Source organism: Pan paniscus, chromosome 12, assembly GCF_029289425.2.
Source record: "Pan paniscus chromosome 12, NHGRI_mPanPan1-v2.0_pri, whole genome shotgun sequence".
NCBI lineage: Eukaryota > Metazoa > Chordata > Mammalia > Primates > Hominidae > Pan > Pan paniscus.
In genome coordinates, this window is record NC_073261.2 from 27244257 (window position 1) to 27263265 (window position 19009).

Below are 19009 nucleotides of genomic sequence, written 5' to 3' on the forward strand. Positions count from 1 at the left end.
AGCCTTACTTGCTACTATGCACTTCTTGGAAATCTGTGCAAAAAACACACAAAACAATCACCCAGTCTTTGCCCGAGGGCCCCCTCTCCAGTGTGACTGACCTCGGGGTAAAGACACGGTGATTGTTTTGGGTCTCCCCTTCCTTTGGACCCTTAATCCTTTCTGGGGAAGGAGGCTGGCCTTAGGAAACTTGCAGGTAGTCTCTGCCTCCTGTCCCGTCTCCCTCAACACAGGCTCCTCCGCTTCCAGGAAACACTGTTTGGGAGGGATGGCAGGAGGGGCCTGCAGCCCCTGCTCTGGGCTCTTCGGGGCTATGACTCCCATATCTTGAGGCAAATGAGTTTGCTAGATTCATTCTGTTTTTCTCTTTCTCCCTTTTTACCATGACTTAACCCCCATTCCCTCAATCTCTAGCCCAACAATCTCCCTAGTCTGTTTCCTGCCCGCTGTCTTTTGCAAATGCCCCCAGGGCCTCTCTCTTTTCCTCTGCCCTTTGACCTCCCAGACACAGGGAGGCAAGGAGAGCAGGAGAGTTGAGAAACAGGATGAAATAACTGAAAGCATAGCTTTTGAAGCAGCAAAATAATAATAAAAAGAACCAGTAAGAGTAAGAATAGCAGGTGCTGACATGTGCAGAGACCCTCAGGTGCCAGCTGCTGCCCCAGGCAAGTAGAGGTACGTGTGTTGTGCTTCTTCACGACGAGCCCATGCCACCCCAAGAGGCTGCACCCTGCTGGAAGTCACACAGCGAGATGGTGGCAGCACCAACATGTAAATCCCAAGTCTTAGGAGCTGAGCAAGGCCAAGAAGTTTTGCCCACAAGACACTCCCATCTTGACCAGAGTGGCTTTGACCTCAGACTTCCTTTAAAAGGAAGGTTCTGTTGCTACCCATGCATTTAAAAATACCTGTGCTGGGCCTGGGGTGGTGACTCATGCCTGTAATCCCAGCACTTTGAGAGGCCGAGGTGGGCGAATCACCTGAGATCAAGAGTTTGAGACCAGCCTGGCCAACATGGCAAAACCCCATCTCCACTAAAAAATACAAAAATTAGCCAGGCGTGGTGGTAGGCACCCGTAATCCCAGCTACTCGGGAGGCTGAGGCAGGAGAATTGCTTGAATCCGGGAGGCAGAGGTTGCAGTGAGCCGAGATTGCACAACTGCACTCCAGCCTGGGCAACAGAGTGAGACTCCGTCTCAAAAAATATATATATAAACAAAAATAACAAAAATTAAAAAAAAACCTGCGCTATCCCAGACTCACAAAAATCCCAGTCAGATTGTGACTAATCAGACCACTCTGTGAGGATTTTGAAAGAGAATTCAACGGAGAAAGCAAACGAGCTATTCCAAGTATTTAACGAAACACAAAAGCTTCTCTGGCAGGTTCTACAAAGTCGGGAAACTCAGCGTTGCCCCTTCCACCTGCAGTGGAGGCGGCTCATGGGTGCCGAGTTGGCTTGGAAAGGGAGTGGCGATGGGCTGGGTTAGGAGGTGGTGGCTGCCTCTCACGTTATTCGGATTTTTTCAAGGCCTCCCAGACACCCCATCATTAGGCCCTCCTTACCTTCTTGATGGTGATGTTTTTGATAAAGAGAGCTACTCTAATTTAAAGACATTTTAGAACCATAGTATGAAGAAAGAGGCTTTTTGGAAAACCACCAGTTACCCAGATAACCGCTCCTCAGATTTTGGATTTCATTTTTCCCTTCTTTCCCTGAAGGGTGAGGGGAGTGAGAGAAAAATCCCAGAATCTCATTGTTTCACATGAAGTGGGTATTTCACATGAAGTGGGAAGAACTGTGTGACTTGGAAAGTCAGTATTATGCAGGGATGTCTTAAAGAATATAGTTATTGGCTGGGCGCGGTGGCTCACGCCTGTAATCCCAGCACTTTGGGAGGCTGAGGTGGGCGGATCACCTGAGGTCAGGAATTCAAGACCAGCCTGGCCAACACAGCGAAACCCCGTCTCTACAAAAAATACAAAATTAGCTGGGTGTAGTGGTGCATTCCTGTAATCCCAGCTACTTGGGAGGCTGAGGCAGAAGAATCGCTGGAACCCAGGAGGTGGAGGTTGCCATGAGCCAAGATGCTGCCATTGCACTCCAGCCTGGGCAAAAAGAGTGAAACTCCGTCTTGAAAAAAAAAAATATATATATATATATATATAATTAAATATAGTACACATGACAGACTAAGAAGTTCAATAAATGAAAAATCAGAATTCCAAAAGAGACTGCATCACACTGTTGTGTCTTATAAACACAGACATTCTTTATAATGCAAGACCCAGAAGTTAAAGACATTTTCATTTTATGCCCCTTTGGATTAAAAGGTTACTAATTTCTTACCAAATAGGCCTTGGAAATTTAAAGAGAAAAACAGTATTCAGGTTTTTTTTCTTTTGGCCTAATGAGGGTGAATATAGGCAGTTTTAATGAGTAGATTCCAGAAGGGTAGCTTTTTTACACCAATCTTCAAGCCTGACTCTGGCAAGCAGCACGCGTTAGCATGTGTCTTACTCCAGGAATGCATGAGAGACCCCCACTAAGAGGGCATATGTTCCGAAATAGTTTTCATCAGTGGTGACAGATGTGTGCCAAGACAGAGAGGGGCACCTGCTGCTGAACCGCCGTCTGGGACGCAGCTCTAGCTTGTGGCCATGGTCTGGGCAGAGCTAAGTCTCCTATGAGGGAACTGAAGTCAGAGCTCAGGCCTGGGCAGGGTTTGTCACTCCCCGTGTTCAGAACTCCCTGCTGAAGCACATCCCTGCTGTCCCCCTGCCGCACCATCTGGCAACCTCCTACCCACCTTTCCGGGGCCAACTCAAGCGTCACCTCCTCCAGGAAGCCACGTCAGACTTCCCTGGGCAGAATATTTCCTTCATGGTTCTATAAAAACGCATGCCCTGCCACGGCGGCGTCTCTGTTTACATGCCTGTCTCTCCCTTTAGTTCTGAGAACTAAAAGCAAGGGCTGACTTACATCTTTACATCCCTAACACCTCGCTCACTGACTGACCCAAATAGTAACTCACCGAATGTTGTTGAAACAAGGATGGAATTACTCAGCAAAGCCGTAATCCTTTTCTTTTCTTTCTTTCTTTCTTTTTTTTTAAACAAATGTGATATTTATAGTGCTGGACTCACGGCTTTTAGATCCTTTCAGTCTTTCTATGACATGCAGCCCAATTCAGACCTTTTCTAAAATACCATGGCCAATTTGGAGTCGTAAAGAACAAGAGGAATGTGGAAAAGTGGCAAAGAGGTGAACAGAGACTGTTAAAAGAATTAAAAAAACAGACTCTGGACTTTTGCAGCAACTTGGATGGAGCTGGAGGTCATTATTCTAAATGAAGTAACTCAGAAATGGAAAACCAAATATCGTATGTTTTCACTTCTAAGTGGGAGCTAAACTATGAGGTCACAAAGGCATAAGAATGAAATGATGGACTTTGGGACTGGTGGGGCAAGGGTGGGGGGTGGTGTGAGGCATTAAGGACTACATATTGGGTACAGTGTACACTGCTTGGGTGACAGGTACACAAAATCTCAGAAATCACCCCTAAAGAACTTATCCATACAACCAAACACCACCTGTTCCCTCAAAACTATTGAAATTTAAAAAAAGAAAACCCCAGACACTGGAAAAAAGAACTTGGAGATGAGAGGGTGGGTGTGGGGGGAACCTCATGGCTCGACACAGGCCACACACACATTGGGAGGGACATTCCCCCACGTCAGGGCCTTGGTTGGGACCTAAGTGTACAAGACCATCAGCGCAGCACACTGCGGGCTTCTGGCTTGAGAGGGGCTGCCCTTTCCTGGGTCCCAGACTCACCTGTGCCATGGGAGCGGGTGTGCTCTGCAGAACGGTCTGAGGCAGGAGCTGCTGTGTGAGGTCGCAGGACGATGGGGAAGGCAGAGGGGCCTGCGGGAGAGAAAGGGGCTTTGTTACCACTGCTTCTGCCATTCCAGGGGACAGGGATGTGGTCTCTTGGTCCGGTGGGTTCTCTGCGTTCTGCACTGGGGTGAACAGCTGCAAGTCAAGAGTTCTAGAAAGTATAGGTGTCTGTTCCCTGGCTGCACTGCTTCCTACGCAGGGCACACGGGCAGAGCCCCTGCACAACCGGTGCAGGCTTCCGCCCCACCACAGTGTGCTCTGCCAGGCTGCTGCTACCTGCCCAAGCCTGGTAGCTCAGCTCTACTTCCCTTCCCTTGCCTGCTGTCCTGGACTCCGCCCTGGGTGGATTTGGTTGCTCTCCTCCCAAACGGATTAATTCTTAGCGGTGTCATCAAGCAGGACGACGTGCGTGGACTGCTACCATGAGCTGCTGTGCGTCCGTATCTTTTCTGCTCAGCGCTAATGCAGATGGACAGACACGCCATGCATGTTTGTCCATGAACTCATCTAGGCAGTGAGGACTGGGGCAATTTCACCAGCCTCTGCCCAGAACCTTTTAAGAGACTCCTGGGAAGTGAGCTGAGTCACATCTGTGTTCCCTGATCACTCGGGTGGGTGGGGGAGACAATGTATAGTAACAAGAAATGAAACACTCTGCTTCACGGGCTAGTGGTTTTTTTTTTTTAAAGAACAGTGAAAGGACTCATCTGAAGTTATTCTGACACGGCCCCTAGTTGCTAGGGCCTATATAAAAAAGCAGCTCAAATGGAAAGTGTCACCCAGGACAGCACTGGGAGGAAATGACACCAGGAGACCTTGTTTCAGTGAGAAGTCTCAGGCACAGGGCTGATCCAGAAGCTGGTCTGGGTTCTGTTTCCCTGTGCAGCTGGGAGGAGACAGAAGCACTCTGGGCCTCCGTTGTTGGCAAAGTGAGTCACACTGGACAGGAGAGTCTGGAAGAATGGCAGGCACAGCTTGCAAGCGCATCTGGAGGTGGCTGGAGAGAAAGTAAGTGGTCTTTGCCACATTCTACTTGAAAATAAAACGCATCGCCCAAGCTTCTCAAGCAGGGTGCGCACAGCCTTTATGGAGACAGCAAGCAGGAAGGTGGCACGTTCACTCCATCTCCAAAGTGACAGTGAAGTGTGGGTGGGAGGGGTTTGGCAACTATCTGGAGGTGGCCCCTAAAATTCCTGGGTACTTCTCCCATCTAGAAGTGGAGGTCTATATCCCTCTTCATGGGTGAGCTCGGGGCTGCTTTGACCAAGAGGTATGGCAGTGGTGATACTATATGACTTCCGTGGCTAGGTCACAGAGGTCTGCATGGTTCCTGCCTGCGTCTCCAGGTGTCTCCTCTTGGAACCTGGAGTCCACCACCATGCCAGGAGAAGCCTAAGGCTTGAGAGGCCCATGCAAGTCAATGACGGATGGCCTCAGCTGAGCCCAGCCCTCAGCCACCCAGCCCGGCTGCTGGACATTCATGTGCAGACACCATCTGGTGGGTGCATTCCATAGCCTAGGCCCACGAGATCCCCGACACCAAGGAGCAGAGAAGTGCCATCCCCATGATGCCCTTTCTGAATTCCTGACCCAGACTCCATGAACTTCATACATGTGGTTGCTTTAGGCCACTAAGTTAGGTGTAGTTTGCTACCTGGCAATAGATGACCAGAGTGGTGCATGCCAGTGACTTTACATATAGCCAGGGCCATACATCCCGATGTTCTGGAAGGATCTGGCACATGTTGGGGACGCTACCTGATATGTGCAGAGGTACATTTTTGTTGACACTGAGCTGCTCAAATATTTTCACCAGCATGAAAGGGGATTCAAAACAGAAGAATCCTAATTGTGTAGCCCCAGGGGCTCTGGGGGTATGAGGGTATGACCCCGGGTTTGCAGTTTTGCCTTTAATCCTTAAAATTCACTTGGATTTTGTATTCTATGGATATGCATCCATGTTAATTTTGTCATGCAAATGTTTAAAATTAGTTGCCAATTAAATTACTTAACTTCCCACCCCCATCTGCCACCCTACACTCTCAATCCCTAAGTAAAACGGATTCTCTGGAGAGACGCAGCACATCGCCTGTGGCTCTGCAGCCCCCACCACATTGTAGCGTACCCCCGTGGAGGAGTTTGGGGTCACACACTTACCGGCATGGTGGCTGCCTGGCTGAGCCCGGGGACAGGTAACTCTTGGGGCAGGGTGGCTGATCTTGGCAAAGCCGGGGTGCTGGCCTCTGCCATCAGCTTGGTGGGAGTGGCTGTAAGAAAGCAACGAATGACCTTCTAACTTCCATGTACTTAGCATGTACTCATCTGAAGAGGGGACCCATGACCGTGGTGTGCCCAGCACAAGAGCTCGCTTGGGATCTCTGATAAAGGAAGTCCACCATGCAGGGTTGAGCTGAACCACAGAAGCCCAGCCTGGGAGCAGGTAGGAGACACCACAAACACTCCCTAAACTTCATTTCGGCTGCTTGGTCCAATGAGCTGCCTGATCAGACGCCTCCCCAAAATTACTAAAAGCAGTCAAGGGATCAGATCTGTGCACAACCCACTCAATGTCTTTGCTTGGCAATGAATGGATACCAGAGTGTGGAGAGGTGATCAGGAGGCGGGAAGTCTAGGAAAGGAAAGGGAGTATAAACTGCACGGCAACCTCTGTCAGAGGCACAGACTGCCCTGATTCCACTTGGGCCCGGGACCCTCTGTGGGGCTGTCCCTCTGGTCTGATGGGGACATCCCGCTCCCCATCCATGGACTCGCACTCACAGGTGGGTTCTGACATGGCTGTGTGCGAGGATTTGTGGGAACTTCTTGAGGACGCCGATGGCGAATGACTGGTATTAAGGCCCGAGGCACCCACGTCGAGTGCATTAAAGTGCTGCCGAGGTTCCAGGCTTGAGCCCTTGTCCTGAAACACACACATCAAACAGTCCTCATGTCAGCATCAAGAGGAAAGAATCAGTGGGCGTGACTTTAGTTCTAAATACGTCGACAACCTCAGAAGCTGCTGAGACAAATACCATAGTTGTTTGGGGACGATTCCAAAGATGCTTGGGTAGAGTATATACATATACGTAACCTAAAGCCTCAGAGAGGCTTGCAGCCGAAAAGCAGCGTTTATTACCCTTTCTCACCTTTTGTTTTTATTGTTTACATTTTCGTAACTGACTTTCCATTTTATTATTTCCTCAACATTGTCACCTCACCACCTAGCATCTTGACTTTCCAAGAAGGGGGAAAGAGGTTCTAGAAATAAGGTTGCTGCTGGCAGTGGACTGTAAACTCATCCACTGGGACAGGTGCCTTTGGACCTTCCTGGGTCCTTCCCAGGCTTTCTCCTGTTACTCAGTCTCTGCAGCCTCAGTGTCCCCTGGAGTGGAGAACCGGGGAGGGCAAGGGGTCTCCTGTCTTTCGACCTCTCGCTCCTGACTGACCCTGGCTCCCAGGATGTCTCTGCTTCAAATACAGTGTGACGAGAAAGCAGCTGTGACAGTCTGACTCCGAGGGACCGTTTTTCCATCCTCTGTGGCTTAGCTGTTATAGGCACATGAAAACAGGGGTTGGGTTGGGGCTGGGTGCGGTGGCTCACGCCTGTAATCCCAGCTCTTTGGGAGGCTGAGGCAGGCGGATCATTTGAGGTCAGGAGCTTGAGACCAGCCTGGCCAACATGGTGAAACATCGTCTTTACTAAAAATACAAAAATTAGCTGGACGTGGTGGCAGGCGCCTGTAATCACAGCTACTTGGGAGGCTGAGGCGGGAGAATGGTTTGAACTTCGGAGGCAGAGGTTGCAGTGAGCTGAGATCATGCCATTGCACTCCAGCCTGGGCAACATAGTGAGACTCCGTCTAAAAAAATAATAATAAACCAAACAAAGGTTGGGATAATTTTTAAGCTAAAGAAGAAAACAAAACAGTGATTACCCTCCTGAGCCGCATTCCTACCTAGTGTTAGAAGAATGGAAACTGCCAGCATCTCTGGGCTATGTCAATGGGCTGGTCTGTGTCCCATGGCCTTGGGTATGAAATCCCATGCGTGCGTCTGCGTGGCCGTTTTGTCTTTTGTGTCACGGCTGCAGTGGGGGGTGGATATTGTACACAGCAGGAATGAAGTGACTGACATGTGACCTACGGGCCTTTGTGCAAAACAGAAATACCAGATGTGGCTGGATGTGCTGAGGTAAATGGCAATTTGGGGACCTTGCTGCTTGGTTACAGTTTGCCTTTGACCAGGCTCCTTAGAGCGGGGTCCCTGGACCATGGCTGTTTGTGAATTATGTGTTCCTAGTCAGCAGAGAAGTCGGTCCAGGAAGTGAGAATAAGCCCAGAGGAACCTTGATGCCCATTTGACATCTCTGCACATCACATCCACACACGGGAATCTGCATTTTACAAATGCACTGCACAGTGACAGACAGCGAAGCTATAAAAACCAAACTGGTTCAATACCACGGATAGTTTGGGAGCTTTTACTTTAAAGGGATTTCTTAACCCAGTGCCCAAGATTGTGTTTGTATTTTTTTTTTTTTTTTGAGACGGAGTCTCGCTCTGTTGCCCAGGCTGGAGTGCAATGGCGCAATCTCGGCTCACTGCAACCTCTGCCTCCTGGGTTGAAGCGATTCTCCTGCCTCAGCCTCCTGAGTAGCTGGGATTACAGGTGCACGCCACCATGCCCGGCTAATTTTTGTATTTTTAGTGGAGACGGGGTTTCTCCATGTTGGTCAGGCTGGGCTGGAACTCCTGACCTTGTGATCTGCCTGCCTCAGCCTCCCAAAGTGCTGGGATTATAGGCGTGAGCCACCGTGCCCGGCGATTGCGTTTGTATTTATACATATATGCATTTTGATGAGAAGACATTCTTTCGCAGGGCTCCAGGACTCCCCAAGGATCAGAAACCTCAATGATAAATTTCCGACTGGATGATACACACTACATCTGTTCTTCAGCGATGATGTATGGTGTGTCTAACATCTGCCTATTAGCAGCTGAATTCCCTTCTATGACGTGATACATAATGTATGGTGTGACACAGCTGGGTAATAAACAATGTCAGCTGCGTCCTATCAGTGTGCTGGTGATGAATTGCCATGGAACACACCACCACATGGCACAGCAGCCGGGGAGGCTCTGCGAAGGCACCCACTGCTCTCTGATCTTGAAAGGTGATTTCTCCTTCCTCCCAACTTGGCCCTTCAGGGGTGAGAGATGCTTCTGTTGGACCACAGACAGCCTGAAAGACTGGACCATTGCTGTGGCACCAGCCTCTGGCCCAAGGCTCTGGATTCGCAGTCACTGGGCACCCTGGAAGTTGAGCTTCACCAGTTCTAAGAGGTACTCCCCTCTCCAGCACTCACATTTGAACACTTCTGAAATTAAGACGTGTCCTTCCGTTGATGAAAAGAAACACTTGTTTCAGAGATTGGTTGGCAGCAATTTTTCTCTTAGTGGGAGAAAAAATCATGTGGAGGCCAGGCACGGTGGCTCACACCCGTAATCCCAGCACTTTGAGAAGCTGAGGTGGGAGGATCACTTGAGGTCAGGAGTTCGAGACCAGCCTGGCTAACATGGTGAAACCCTGTCTCTCTGAAAGACACAAAAATTAGCTGGGTGTGGTGGCGGGCACCTGTAATCCCAGCTACTTGGGAGACTAAGGCAGGAAAATCGCTTGATCCTGGGAGGTGGAGTTTGCAGTGAGCCGAGATCGAGATTGCACCACTGCACTCCAGCTGGGGCAACAAAGCGAGACTTTGTCTCAAAAAAAAAAAAAAAAAAGAAAAATTCATATGGATCTTCCAGTTGACACCTTCCTTAACTTTGATGAAATACAACACGCCCTCCCTTTCTTGCTTTTTTTTTTCTCCCAACATTTGTGTCTGCTTTAAGAATGGACTCCGAGGAACAGGGCTCTGGTCTACTTGCAGATGGTCCCCAAGGTTCCCTGAAGCTGTGTGATGGACCAGGACCAGGGACAAAGAGACGTCTGGCTAGGCAGAGGTAAGCAGAGGGCTCAGTGTGTGGAAGGAAAGATGGAAGGGACTCTGTGGAGGGAAGGCCTTTCTACAGCAGGGCTCGCTGACCCAGAGCTGGCTCCAGCATGATGTTCACTAACACCCCTGGACACAGAAATAGAAAGCACAGGTGACAGGGAGAGTGGCGTGAGGGCAGTCTCCCCATAGGGTGCCTGGGTCCCGGAGGCAGTGCCATGGCCCTCAAGCAAAGGAAGACCAGGGACTCTGGAATTCCTCCACAACCCAGCCGGGGAGGGAGGAACTCCCCCAGTGTCTTATCTGTGGAGGAAATGCCGAGTGGACTCACTGGAGTCATGCTTGTAAGGCTGGAAAGTCGCCGAGCCGTGCTTTGAGTCCAGGGGCTGTGTCTAGCCCAGCTCTGCAGGCTCTTTTTTTTCTTTTTTTTTCTTTTTGAGATAGAGTCTTACTCTGTCATCCGGGCTGGAGTATGGTGGCACAATCATAGCTCACCACAGCCTCAATGTGACGGTCTCAAGGGATCCTCCCACCTCAGCCTCCTGAATAGCTTGGAGGTACCCTTCCATTGATGAAAAGAAACCCTTGTTTCAGAGACTGGTTGGCCGCATTTTCTTCCTAGCCAACCTTTGCCGTATCCATCTGGCAGGGATGGGCGTACCTTTAGTGCTGAGGAGTGGAGGGCCTCGGATGGCGGGTCTTCCAGAGCCAGCTCCTGCCTCCTTTCCACCCGGACATCTGCGTAACTGCACAGGAAATTAAGAGACCACAGTGGAGATGGGGCATTCCAGGAAGGGAGGACACCACCTGAACAGACAGCAAGGTACATCGAGGTTCTCTACATAACCCCTGCCCCCCACAACAGTCAACACAGAGGAGCCTAGCCTGTGACTTGTTGGAAGGAATGAGCGTCGTTCTCTGCCTTAAATTCTACCTGAGTGACTTATAATATTACATTCAAAATCTTTTTATTTCCAGGATGTCTTTATTCCCCTCTCATTTACTATTCTTTTTGCTTCCCTGAAATCTCCAATTGTAATTGTCTTTAAAAAACACATTTTCGTCTATGGGATAAGCTTCTGCCTTTAAATAATTAGAAGCCTTTCTTAAAACCTGCTCAGTCTGGACCGTGCATATGGAAGAGTGACACAAAACTTTTTTAGTAGTTACATTTCTCAGAAAGTTTCCTCTCAAACCAACCCGGACTAGCCAAATCCAGACTGTAGATGAGCCCACGGGCCCACTTTTCAGCAGTGTGGGTAAATCAACTCAACACAGGGAGGCCCAACTGACCCTGCAGTGCCTCTGCCCCGAGTGTGGAGACCCTGGGGCAAGAGGCCTTGGAAAGCAACGTGGCTCCTGGGCCTCCGGAACGCCTGCCACCTGATTCATTCACTCTGTTCTCTTCCTCCTTTCTCTGAGAGTTTCTTCCAAGGATTTGGGAGGTGGAGGATGGAGAAGAAGAGCTGGTAGAGGGCACAGCCTGAAGGGCGAGGGGTGAGTGCTGCCCAGCCTTCCCTGGGGGTAGGGGGCCCTCGGGCAGAGGACCAGGCTGGGTGGCAACAGGCGGCTGCCATGGAGTCAGAGACCACTGCTGCTGCACGCCCAGTGGCGGGCTGGGAATCCAAGATCAAGTCCCTGAGCGAAGGCATGAAGTGTGGTCAAGTAGAATCAGGGTCATTTGCTGCTGAAAACTAGTGTTTCTCCCCTCTTCTGCATGTTAAGGAAGAATGGCTGATTTGGTGACCTGATACATGTATGGTGTGCATGTATGTAGTGTCTGTCTGTCTACATCTGTCTGTTACATATATATAGTCATGTGCTTATGGGACATATTGGTGGTTCCCTAAGATTGGAACACTGTATTTTTACCGTACCTTTTCTGTGTTCAGATACGTTTAGGTGCACACTTACACCTGTGCTATGACTACCTGTAGTGTTCAGTGCAATAGCATGCTGTACAGGTGTGTAGCCTAGGAACAATACACTATACGGTATAGCCAAGGTGTATGGTAGGCCACACCATCTAGGTGTGTCCAGTACACTCTATGGTGTTTGCATGATGACAACATCACCTAATGACACATTTCTCGAAACATATCCATCATCAAGCAGCAAGTGGCTGTATATAAGAAATGCATATGAAATTTCAAGTAGGTTTTTCTAATTTTATGGAATACTATGCAGCCATAAAACAGAATAAGTTCATTTCCTTTGCGGGAACATAGATGAAGCTGGAAGCCATCATCCTCAGCAAACTAACACAGGAACAGAAAACCAAACACCGCATGTTCTCACTCATAAATGGGAGTTGAACAATGAGAACACATGGACACAGGGAGGGGAACATCACACACCAGGGCCTGACAGGGGTGGTGGTAGGGGACAAGTGGAGGGAGAGCATTAGGACAAATACCTAATGCATGTAGGGCTTAAAACCTAAATGATGGGTTGATAGGTGCATGGCACCATGCACCATGGCACATATATACCTATGTAACAAACCTGCACATTCTGTACACGAGTCCCAGAACTTAAAGTTTAAAAAAAAAAAAAAGAAAGGCATGCTGTCCTTCCAACTTTTCTTTCTTTGCCCTTCTCCAAGGCTCTTCTGTAGGCCAGCTTAAAACTAATTTACGTTCTTAAAATTTCTGTAGTCGGGGAGAGACCATTTTCCCCTTCATCCTTGGGAGCAGTGACCCCACAAAGGCAGCATCTATGAAACCCTGGGCATGCCGCGTCTCTTTAAAGTCCTGCTCACCGGCCCTGGGTGCAGGGCTCCCTGAGGCCAGCAGGGACCTCCCAGGAACCCGCGCCCACTGGCAGCCAGGCTGTTTTCCCAACACTGCCTCAGTTGCCAGCAGGGGTTTTTAAAGCATTAAAAATAAAGGGGAATATGTGTTTGAGTTATTTAGAGGTAAAATTTAAATTTTCTACTCAAAGCAGGAACAAGGGAAGGCTGTGGGTTGGATAGAGATGGGAAAATATGTAAGTAGGTCAGTGAAGCAGTCACTTACTAAGTAATATCCTGGCAGCCTGCGAGAGTCCATGAGGCGTTCAAAGGGGCCTGACTGAGAGCTTGAAAGGAGTCTCAGCCCTGGGAGGGCAGAGCCAGTGGTGCCTGGAAGCGAGCTGAGCTCTGGGAATTGTGCTGTTAACAGCAGGGGATGGCCTGGGCTTCATCTTCGAAATGGGGAACACCTGAGTGACTGCTGATCTGACTTGGCCATCAGGGGCCACGCCACCCTGCACCCCTCCCCCAGGTGCGACAAGGACGCAGCCGCACCCCTGCCCGTGCGCGGTACCTGACCACCGAGTGTGTGCACACGATGAACTCGGGCTTGGAGTTCCACTGATGGTAGGTGATGTAGTAGTGAGTCTGCAGCCAGATCCACTGCTGACCTTTGGTCAGAAACCGGTAGCAACACGACTTCCCTTTGCCAAACTGCATCACTGTCAGTAGAAAATGGATTCCGCATATAACCAATGTTAATATGAAAATGATCTTTTCCCCAAGAGTTATTGTAAAGATAAGCTTTCAAAAAAGACAATACCAAACATGGCTTGTTTCCCTGGTTGCCCTGTATTTTAAGTGACTGTCAGGATCACGGTACACTGTCGTGAATTCTTAAACAGTGGAAGAGTGATCCATATACTTTCCCAAATGCTCAGAAGCTTAAAGAGATCCTCAGATAAGGGCAGATGCAGACGGATTTTCAAACTGCAGGTTTAATGAAAGAGAGGCCCAGGTTTGCCTGGTGCTCATCTTCCCGCTGCAGGCAGAGCTGTCTTTGGAGCTGCAGGAGCCCAGGAGAGAGCATCCAGAATTGGCCCGAAAACAGACCTGCCAGCCAGCAACCTCTGGACGGATTCTGTGGCTGCCAGTCAGCAGTTCATGCCCAGTCGACACAGTTCTCAAATAAAGAGTCGGGGACAGATGCCTCCACCCCAGGCTTCCCCCTTCCCCAGAGCTGCTTGCAGCACCCCCATAGTGATGTCTGCTGGTGGCTTTTCTAGGGGTGTCCAGAGCAGAATGGATGCTGATGGTGTATCAAGCCTGGGCAGGGCAGAAAGATGGACTACGGATCCAAGGAAGAAGAATGATTTGGGTTTTATTGCCATAGTGCCTGGAACTTAGCACCTCTTTAGGTAAATGGTTAAGAGAAATCTCAACTAGGAAACTAACGCTACAAAAGGACACTGACGGCTGGGCACAGGGGCTCATGCCTGTAATCCCAGCACTTTGGGAGGCCGAGGCAGGCGGATCATGAGGTCAGGAGATCGAGACCATCCTGGCGAATATGGTGAAACCCCATCTCTACTAAAAATACAAAAAATTAGCCGGGTGTGGTGGCGGGCGTCTGTTGTCCCAGCTACTCACGAGGCTGAGGCAGGAGAATGGCGTGAACCCGGGAGGCGGAGCTTGCAGCGAGCCGAGACTGGGTGACAGAGTGAGACTCTGTCTCAAAAAAAAAAAAAGGACACTGACTTGGAGAATGTGATTATCTGAAGAGGAGATAAGCCCAGCAGATTGAGGGTGTGGGCTCCACAGGGCAAGGAGGTCTTGCCCAAGCCATGGAGAAGCCTTTCAAATGCTGAATGTAATTCTTCACTTCGGGATCTTGTTAAAATAGACACTCTGATTGAGTAGGCCTGATTCTACAAGTGAAGCAAACTTCCCGTGATGCCTATGCAGTGTGGTCCTAGACCACGCTTTGAGGAGCAATGAGTTACAGTTTTAATGATTAGTTTTAAATTCTAACAGCCGATCCAGATGGAACTCAAGCCTATTCTTCCTTCCCTCTCCACAGAAGATAAAGTTCTAGCCAGGCACAGTGGCTTATGCCTGTAATCCAAGCATTTTGGGAGGCCGAGGTGAGCAGATCATTTGAAGTCAGGAGTTTGAGACCATCCTGGCCAACATGGTGAAACCCTGTCTGTACTAAAAATACAAAAAATTAGCTGGGCGTGGTGGCACACACGCCTGTAATCCCAACTACTCTAGAGGCTGAGGTGGGAGAATTGCTTGAACCCAGAAGGTGAAGCTTGCAGTGAGCCGAGATTGCGCCACTGCACTCCAGCCTGGGTGACAGAGCGAGAATCTGTCTGTCTCAAAAAAAAAAAAAAAAAAAAAAAAAAAAAAAAAAAAGTTCTAATGGGTACTACAGGTGAGACATCTTTTAAAGCACAATATTAGTGGTCGATTCATGCATCAGGATCAATAGGTCAGTGTTCCTGTTTAAAGTTAAGAGTTGGCACTGAAAATACAGCTGTAAGTGGTTAATTCTTGAAGCCACTTGCTAAGTGAGAACTTGGACAAGCTTGTAATTCTCACTCCCCCACATCATAAGTCCCATCCCCCATACATTTGCTAATGTGTTCGCCTCGTATGTGGCAAAGAGCCTTCCCCGAACCCCAGCTGTGAGGGTCCTCTTGAGTCCCCCAGTATGCTGTGTACATCCCCTTCAATGCACCGACCACATCCCACAAAGTCACCCATTTCTGGCTTTCCCAGAAGACCTGCCCTGCGGGACAGCAAGTAGGTACTGATCATCCCCATATGCCAGCCTACTCAGTATCTGGCCTATGGTTAGTGACCAATACATATCTGCTGATGAAAGAACAGTTATGAGAATTCGGTATTTTATCTCTGAAATGTATTGCATAACTTAAAAAAAAAATCCCTGCATCACCTTAATTTCTTAATTAGGTTTAAACAGGGCACCTATCTGGATGACAGTGGGAAGGTGCTAGGGTTTGGGGCCAAGTGAATTCCAGTGACATGGGGGTAGACGCAGATAAGGGGCCTCCACCATGCCCCCAGATCATCTCAGAGAAAACCAAGTTCCTCACCTTAAAAAGAAACCAGGTAACGAGCAGAGGCTTCTGGAGTCCCAGAGCCCTGCTGCTGGGCCCCAGTGGAGTGAACGCAAGGCCCCCATGCCTGGGCTGGGCAGTGGTACTCACGGTGCTGGTGACACCTGGCCAGGAGCTCCAGGTCATCAATGTGGTAGTAGTCATAGCCTGAGGTTCCCAGCACTTCAAAAGGCAGGTATCCTATGATTGGAGGTGCTCTGCACAAGGACAAGGAGGACTTGTCATCAGGGAGGAGACACACTGCAGGGCTCACCCTGGTGGCCATGCCTTTCCATAATGATCAACATGGAGGCCTCATTTCTCAAGAACGAGGGGAGAAAAATAACTTCGCAATGGTCAAAACCAGAGAGGCTGTGTTTTCCAAAGGGCTCAACTTTTTTTTTTGGCATATAGATACTCCTTTCCCTTGGTATAACTTGGCCCAAATAACAATAAGCTTTATCACTACTGCGTAATTAAAAACAGCTACAAATTGGATCAGCCCAACACCAAAGTGTAATATAAATTAAAGGGTGGGGAAGGGAGATTTGGAGTTCTTCAACTGCAAATAATGTTACAAAAGAAACAGTAAAGATTGGGCTAAAGGATCAAAGGATGTTGAAAAAAATGAGATGAGAGATTTCTCTCACACTTGCTGCTGCCTTACTGGGAGCCGGGAAGGGCCTCAAGTGAGGATCATCCCAAAGATGGCCCGGGGCTGAGCCATCAGACCCAAACACAGAACATATTCACGATGGGGCAGATGAAGTTGGAGGGAAACCACCCACCCTTGGCAGGGACGACTTTTCCTAGCGCCAGAGAGTCCTTCTCCTTCAATGGACCAGGGCCGACTCTTCTCTCCCAAGGAGAGCCTGGCTCACGCAAACAAGACTTGAGAAGGGCCCAACCCAAATATGTTTTTCTTTTCTCAAACCTGTGATCCAGAAATAAAAATTTCCATTCCAAGCTATGCCTTGAAGTGAATTCCTCTAAAGGTTCGTCAACTATGCACATTTCCTGTATTGGAAGCAGAAAAAAAAAAAAAAGTTGCTTGGGTGCCAGATGCTCACCCTAGGTTTGTTCAAGAGGAACGCATGGTGGGTAACAGAAGTTAAAATCATTTCGAGCAAGTCTCCAAGTCGTGTTGGACTGAAACTCATCATCTGTAGCTAATTTCGGTATTAGCTGATACTAAATTTATTTCACAAGCTGGGGAAAGATACCTAGGAGCCAGAATGTCACACCATCCCTTCCCATTATCGAGAAGTGGCAAACATGTGGAAAATGGCTTTTCATCGGAATCTGAATTACTCATTTAACTCAACATTCATGCCATCGATGTTGAAGCAATCACAGATGAGAGAAGGCAGACAAACCCCCAGCGCTCCAACACTCGGTTCTCACCCAGGCCTGCCCTGCATGGTATTAACGCCGGTGTGAAAGGTGGGAAGATTTACAGTTATCAAACAGCACTTCTGCGGGCTGAACAGCAAGTGATGCTGCCTTCAAACAGAACCACTTGCAGGAAACGGGACAGGGGAAAGGGCGTGTGTGCAGGCACAGAAGCCAGACACTTCGATTTTCAAAGCCAGTGACAACTTCACTGCAATTTATTCCCTCCCAAAAGACCATTAATTACATATAACAAAATGTGAGTCAATCATAACAGCTCCGCACAATGAACTGCCTCTCAGGTACTTGCCTTTAAGAATTGTGGTGTTGCCAGACGAACGGTGGCAATGAAGCAAACCTCCTTTCCTAGTGGCACCCGGCAAGGTCTTGAAAGGGTGTTGTCAAAACCATTACAGGAGGGGCTAGGCACTGGGGGGTTGGGAAGAAGAGGACACATAGGTTAGCCCTGTCTGGTGACAGCAGCCAATCCCTAGTTGGCACTTAACTGTAAGCCAAGCGCTGCCCCCAGGGTTTATGTAGAGTATATTAACTCATTTCATTCTTACAACAACTGGATGAGGTAGGTCAACTATTATTCCCATTGCAAAAAGAGGAAACCGAGGCACAGAGGGAAGTAACTTGTGCAAGACCAAAAAGCTTGCTAGAGCTGGGATTTGAGCCCATGCTGGTCACCAGCATTCAGCACTGCCTCTCACTTCCACTAGCCCTATGGCTTATAATGCTGGGAAAAATAGTCTACAAAATGAGAACACAGGCCGGGCACAGTGGCTCATGCCTGTAATCCCAGCACTTTGGGAGGCTGAGGCGGGAAGATCACTTGAGGCCAGAAGTTCGAGACCACCATGGCCAACACTGTGAAACCCCATCTCTACTAAAAAACAAACAAACAAAAAAACAAAAATTAGCTGGGCATGGTGGTGTGTGCCTGTAATCCCAACTGCTTGGGAGGCTGAGAATCACTTGAACCTGGGAGGCGGAGGTTGCAATGAGCCAAGATGGCACCACTGCACTCCAGCCTGGGTGACAGAGTAAGACTCTGTCTCCAAACAAAACAAAACAAAACAAAACAAAACAAAACAAAACAAACAAAAAAACAAAATGAGAAGACAGCCTCATTCTACAGTAACGGTTTGAATACTCCAGCCAGTGTTTTAAGGTGAATTCTATAATCAGTGTTCCTGATACTGATGGTCCCAGGGAAAGTAGGGGTGTCTCGGCATCATTGACACCCCCTTCCCTGCCCCTGTCTTGGCTGGCATACATGGGGTTCACGGGCCTCTGTCCTGAAACTCCCCCTTGGGAGCCCAGGCTGATGCAGGGGTTGGGTCTGGGCCATTGAGGAGACAGAGCTCAGGATTTAGGGTCATCCCCAGAGGAACACAACACCTACAACAAAACTTGCTAGTTCCCTAGCGTGGCCCAGGTGACAAAATCTGCTCTCACGCATCTTATGTCTTCTCAAACATCTAGGAGGGCATTACTGTCCTAGGCCCAGAATGGTTCTATAATTAACCACGGTCACTCAGAAATAACAGCAGGGATGCCATCAAGTTTTTGGGCTCTAGGCCCAGGGTTCTAACAGGGCAGAGGGGGGACTGTCCTAGGCCCACAGCCATGGGCCCACATCATGATGCCGTCTCACACCTCCAGTAGCCTCGGCAGAGTCTTCTCTGTGTGACTTGGTCCCTGCCTCCAGGGCAACTGTGGAGAACGGACTGACCTTCTGGGCCAGAGAAAAAGTTAGTTACTTTTAGATGGAGTTTTCTAGGTGGGATAAAGAACCCTGTTAAATAGGAGAAAAGCCAATTTACTATGTACGTGGAACTCTCAAAGTCGTCCACGG

At 49.0% G+C, this 19009-nt stretch overlaps 1 protein-coding gene across 9 annotated transcripts in view; it reads right to left on the minus strand.

Moving 5' to 3' along the window:
• Positions 1-19009, minus strand: part of NPAS2 (neuronal PAS domain protein 2) — a 176622-nt gene that overhangs the window by 15192 nt on the left and 142421 nt on the right. For 7 of the 9 annotated variants that reach the window (XM_063594761.1, XM_063594759.1, XM_063594758.1 and 4 more), the window contains exons 8-15: positions 17456-17574; positions 16688-16770; positions 15865-15971; positions 13203-13350; positions 10559-10643; positions 6681-6822; positions 6060-6169; positions 3840-3929 (exon numbers count right to left, since the gene is read on the minus strand). In XM_063594761.1, coding sequence (XP_063450831.1) covers positions 3840-3929; positions 6060-6169; positions 6681-6822; positions 10559-10643; positions 13203-13350; positions 15865-15971; positions 16688-16770; positions 17456-17574 — 884 coding nt within the window. The remainder of the gene's footprint in view (positions 1-3839; positions 3930-6059; positions 6170-6680; positions 6823-10558; positions 10644-13202; positions 13351-15864; positions 15972-16687; positions 16771-17455; positions 17575-19009) is intronic. The other 2 variants (XM_055107589.3, XM_055107588.3) reach the window with 1 other exon arrangement.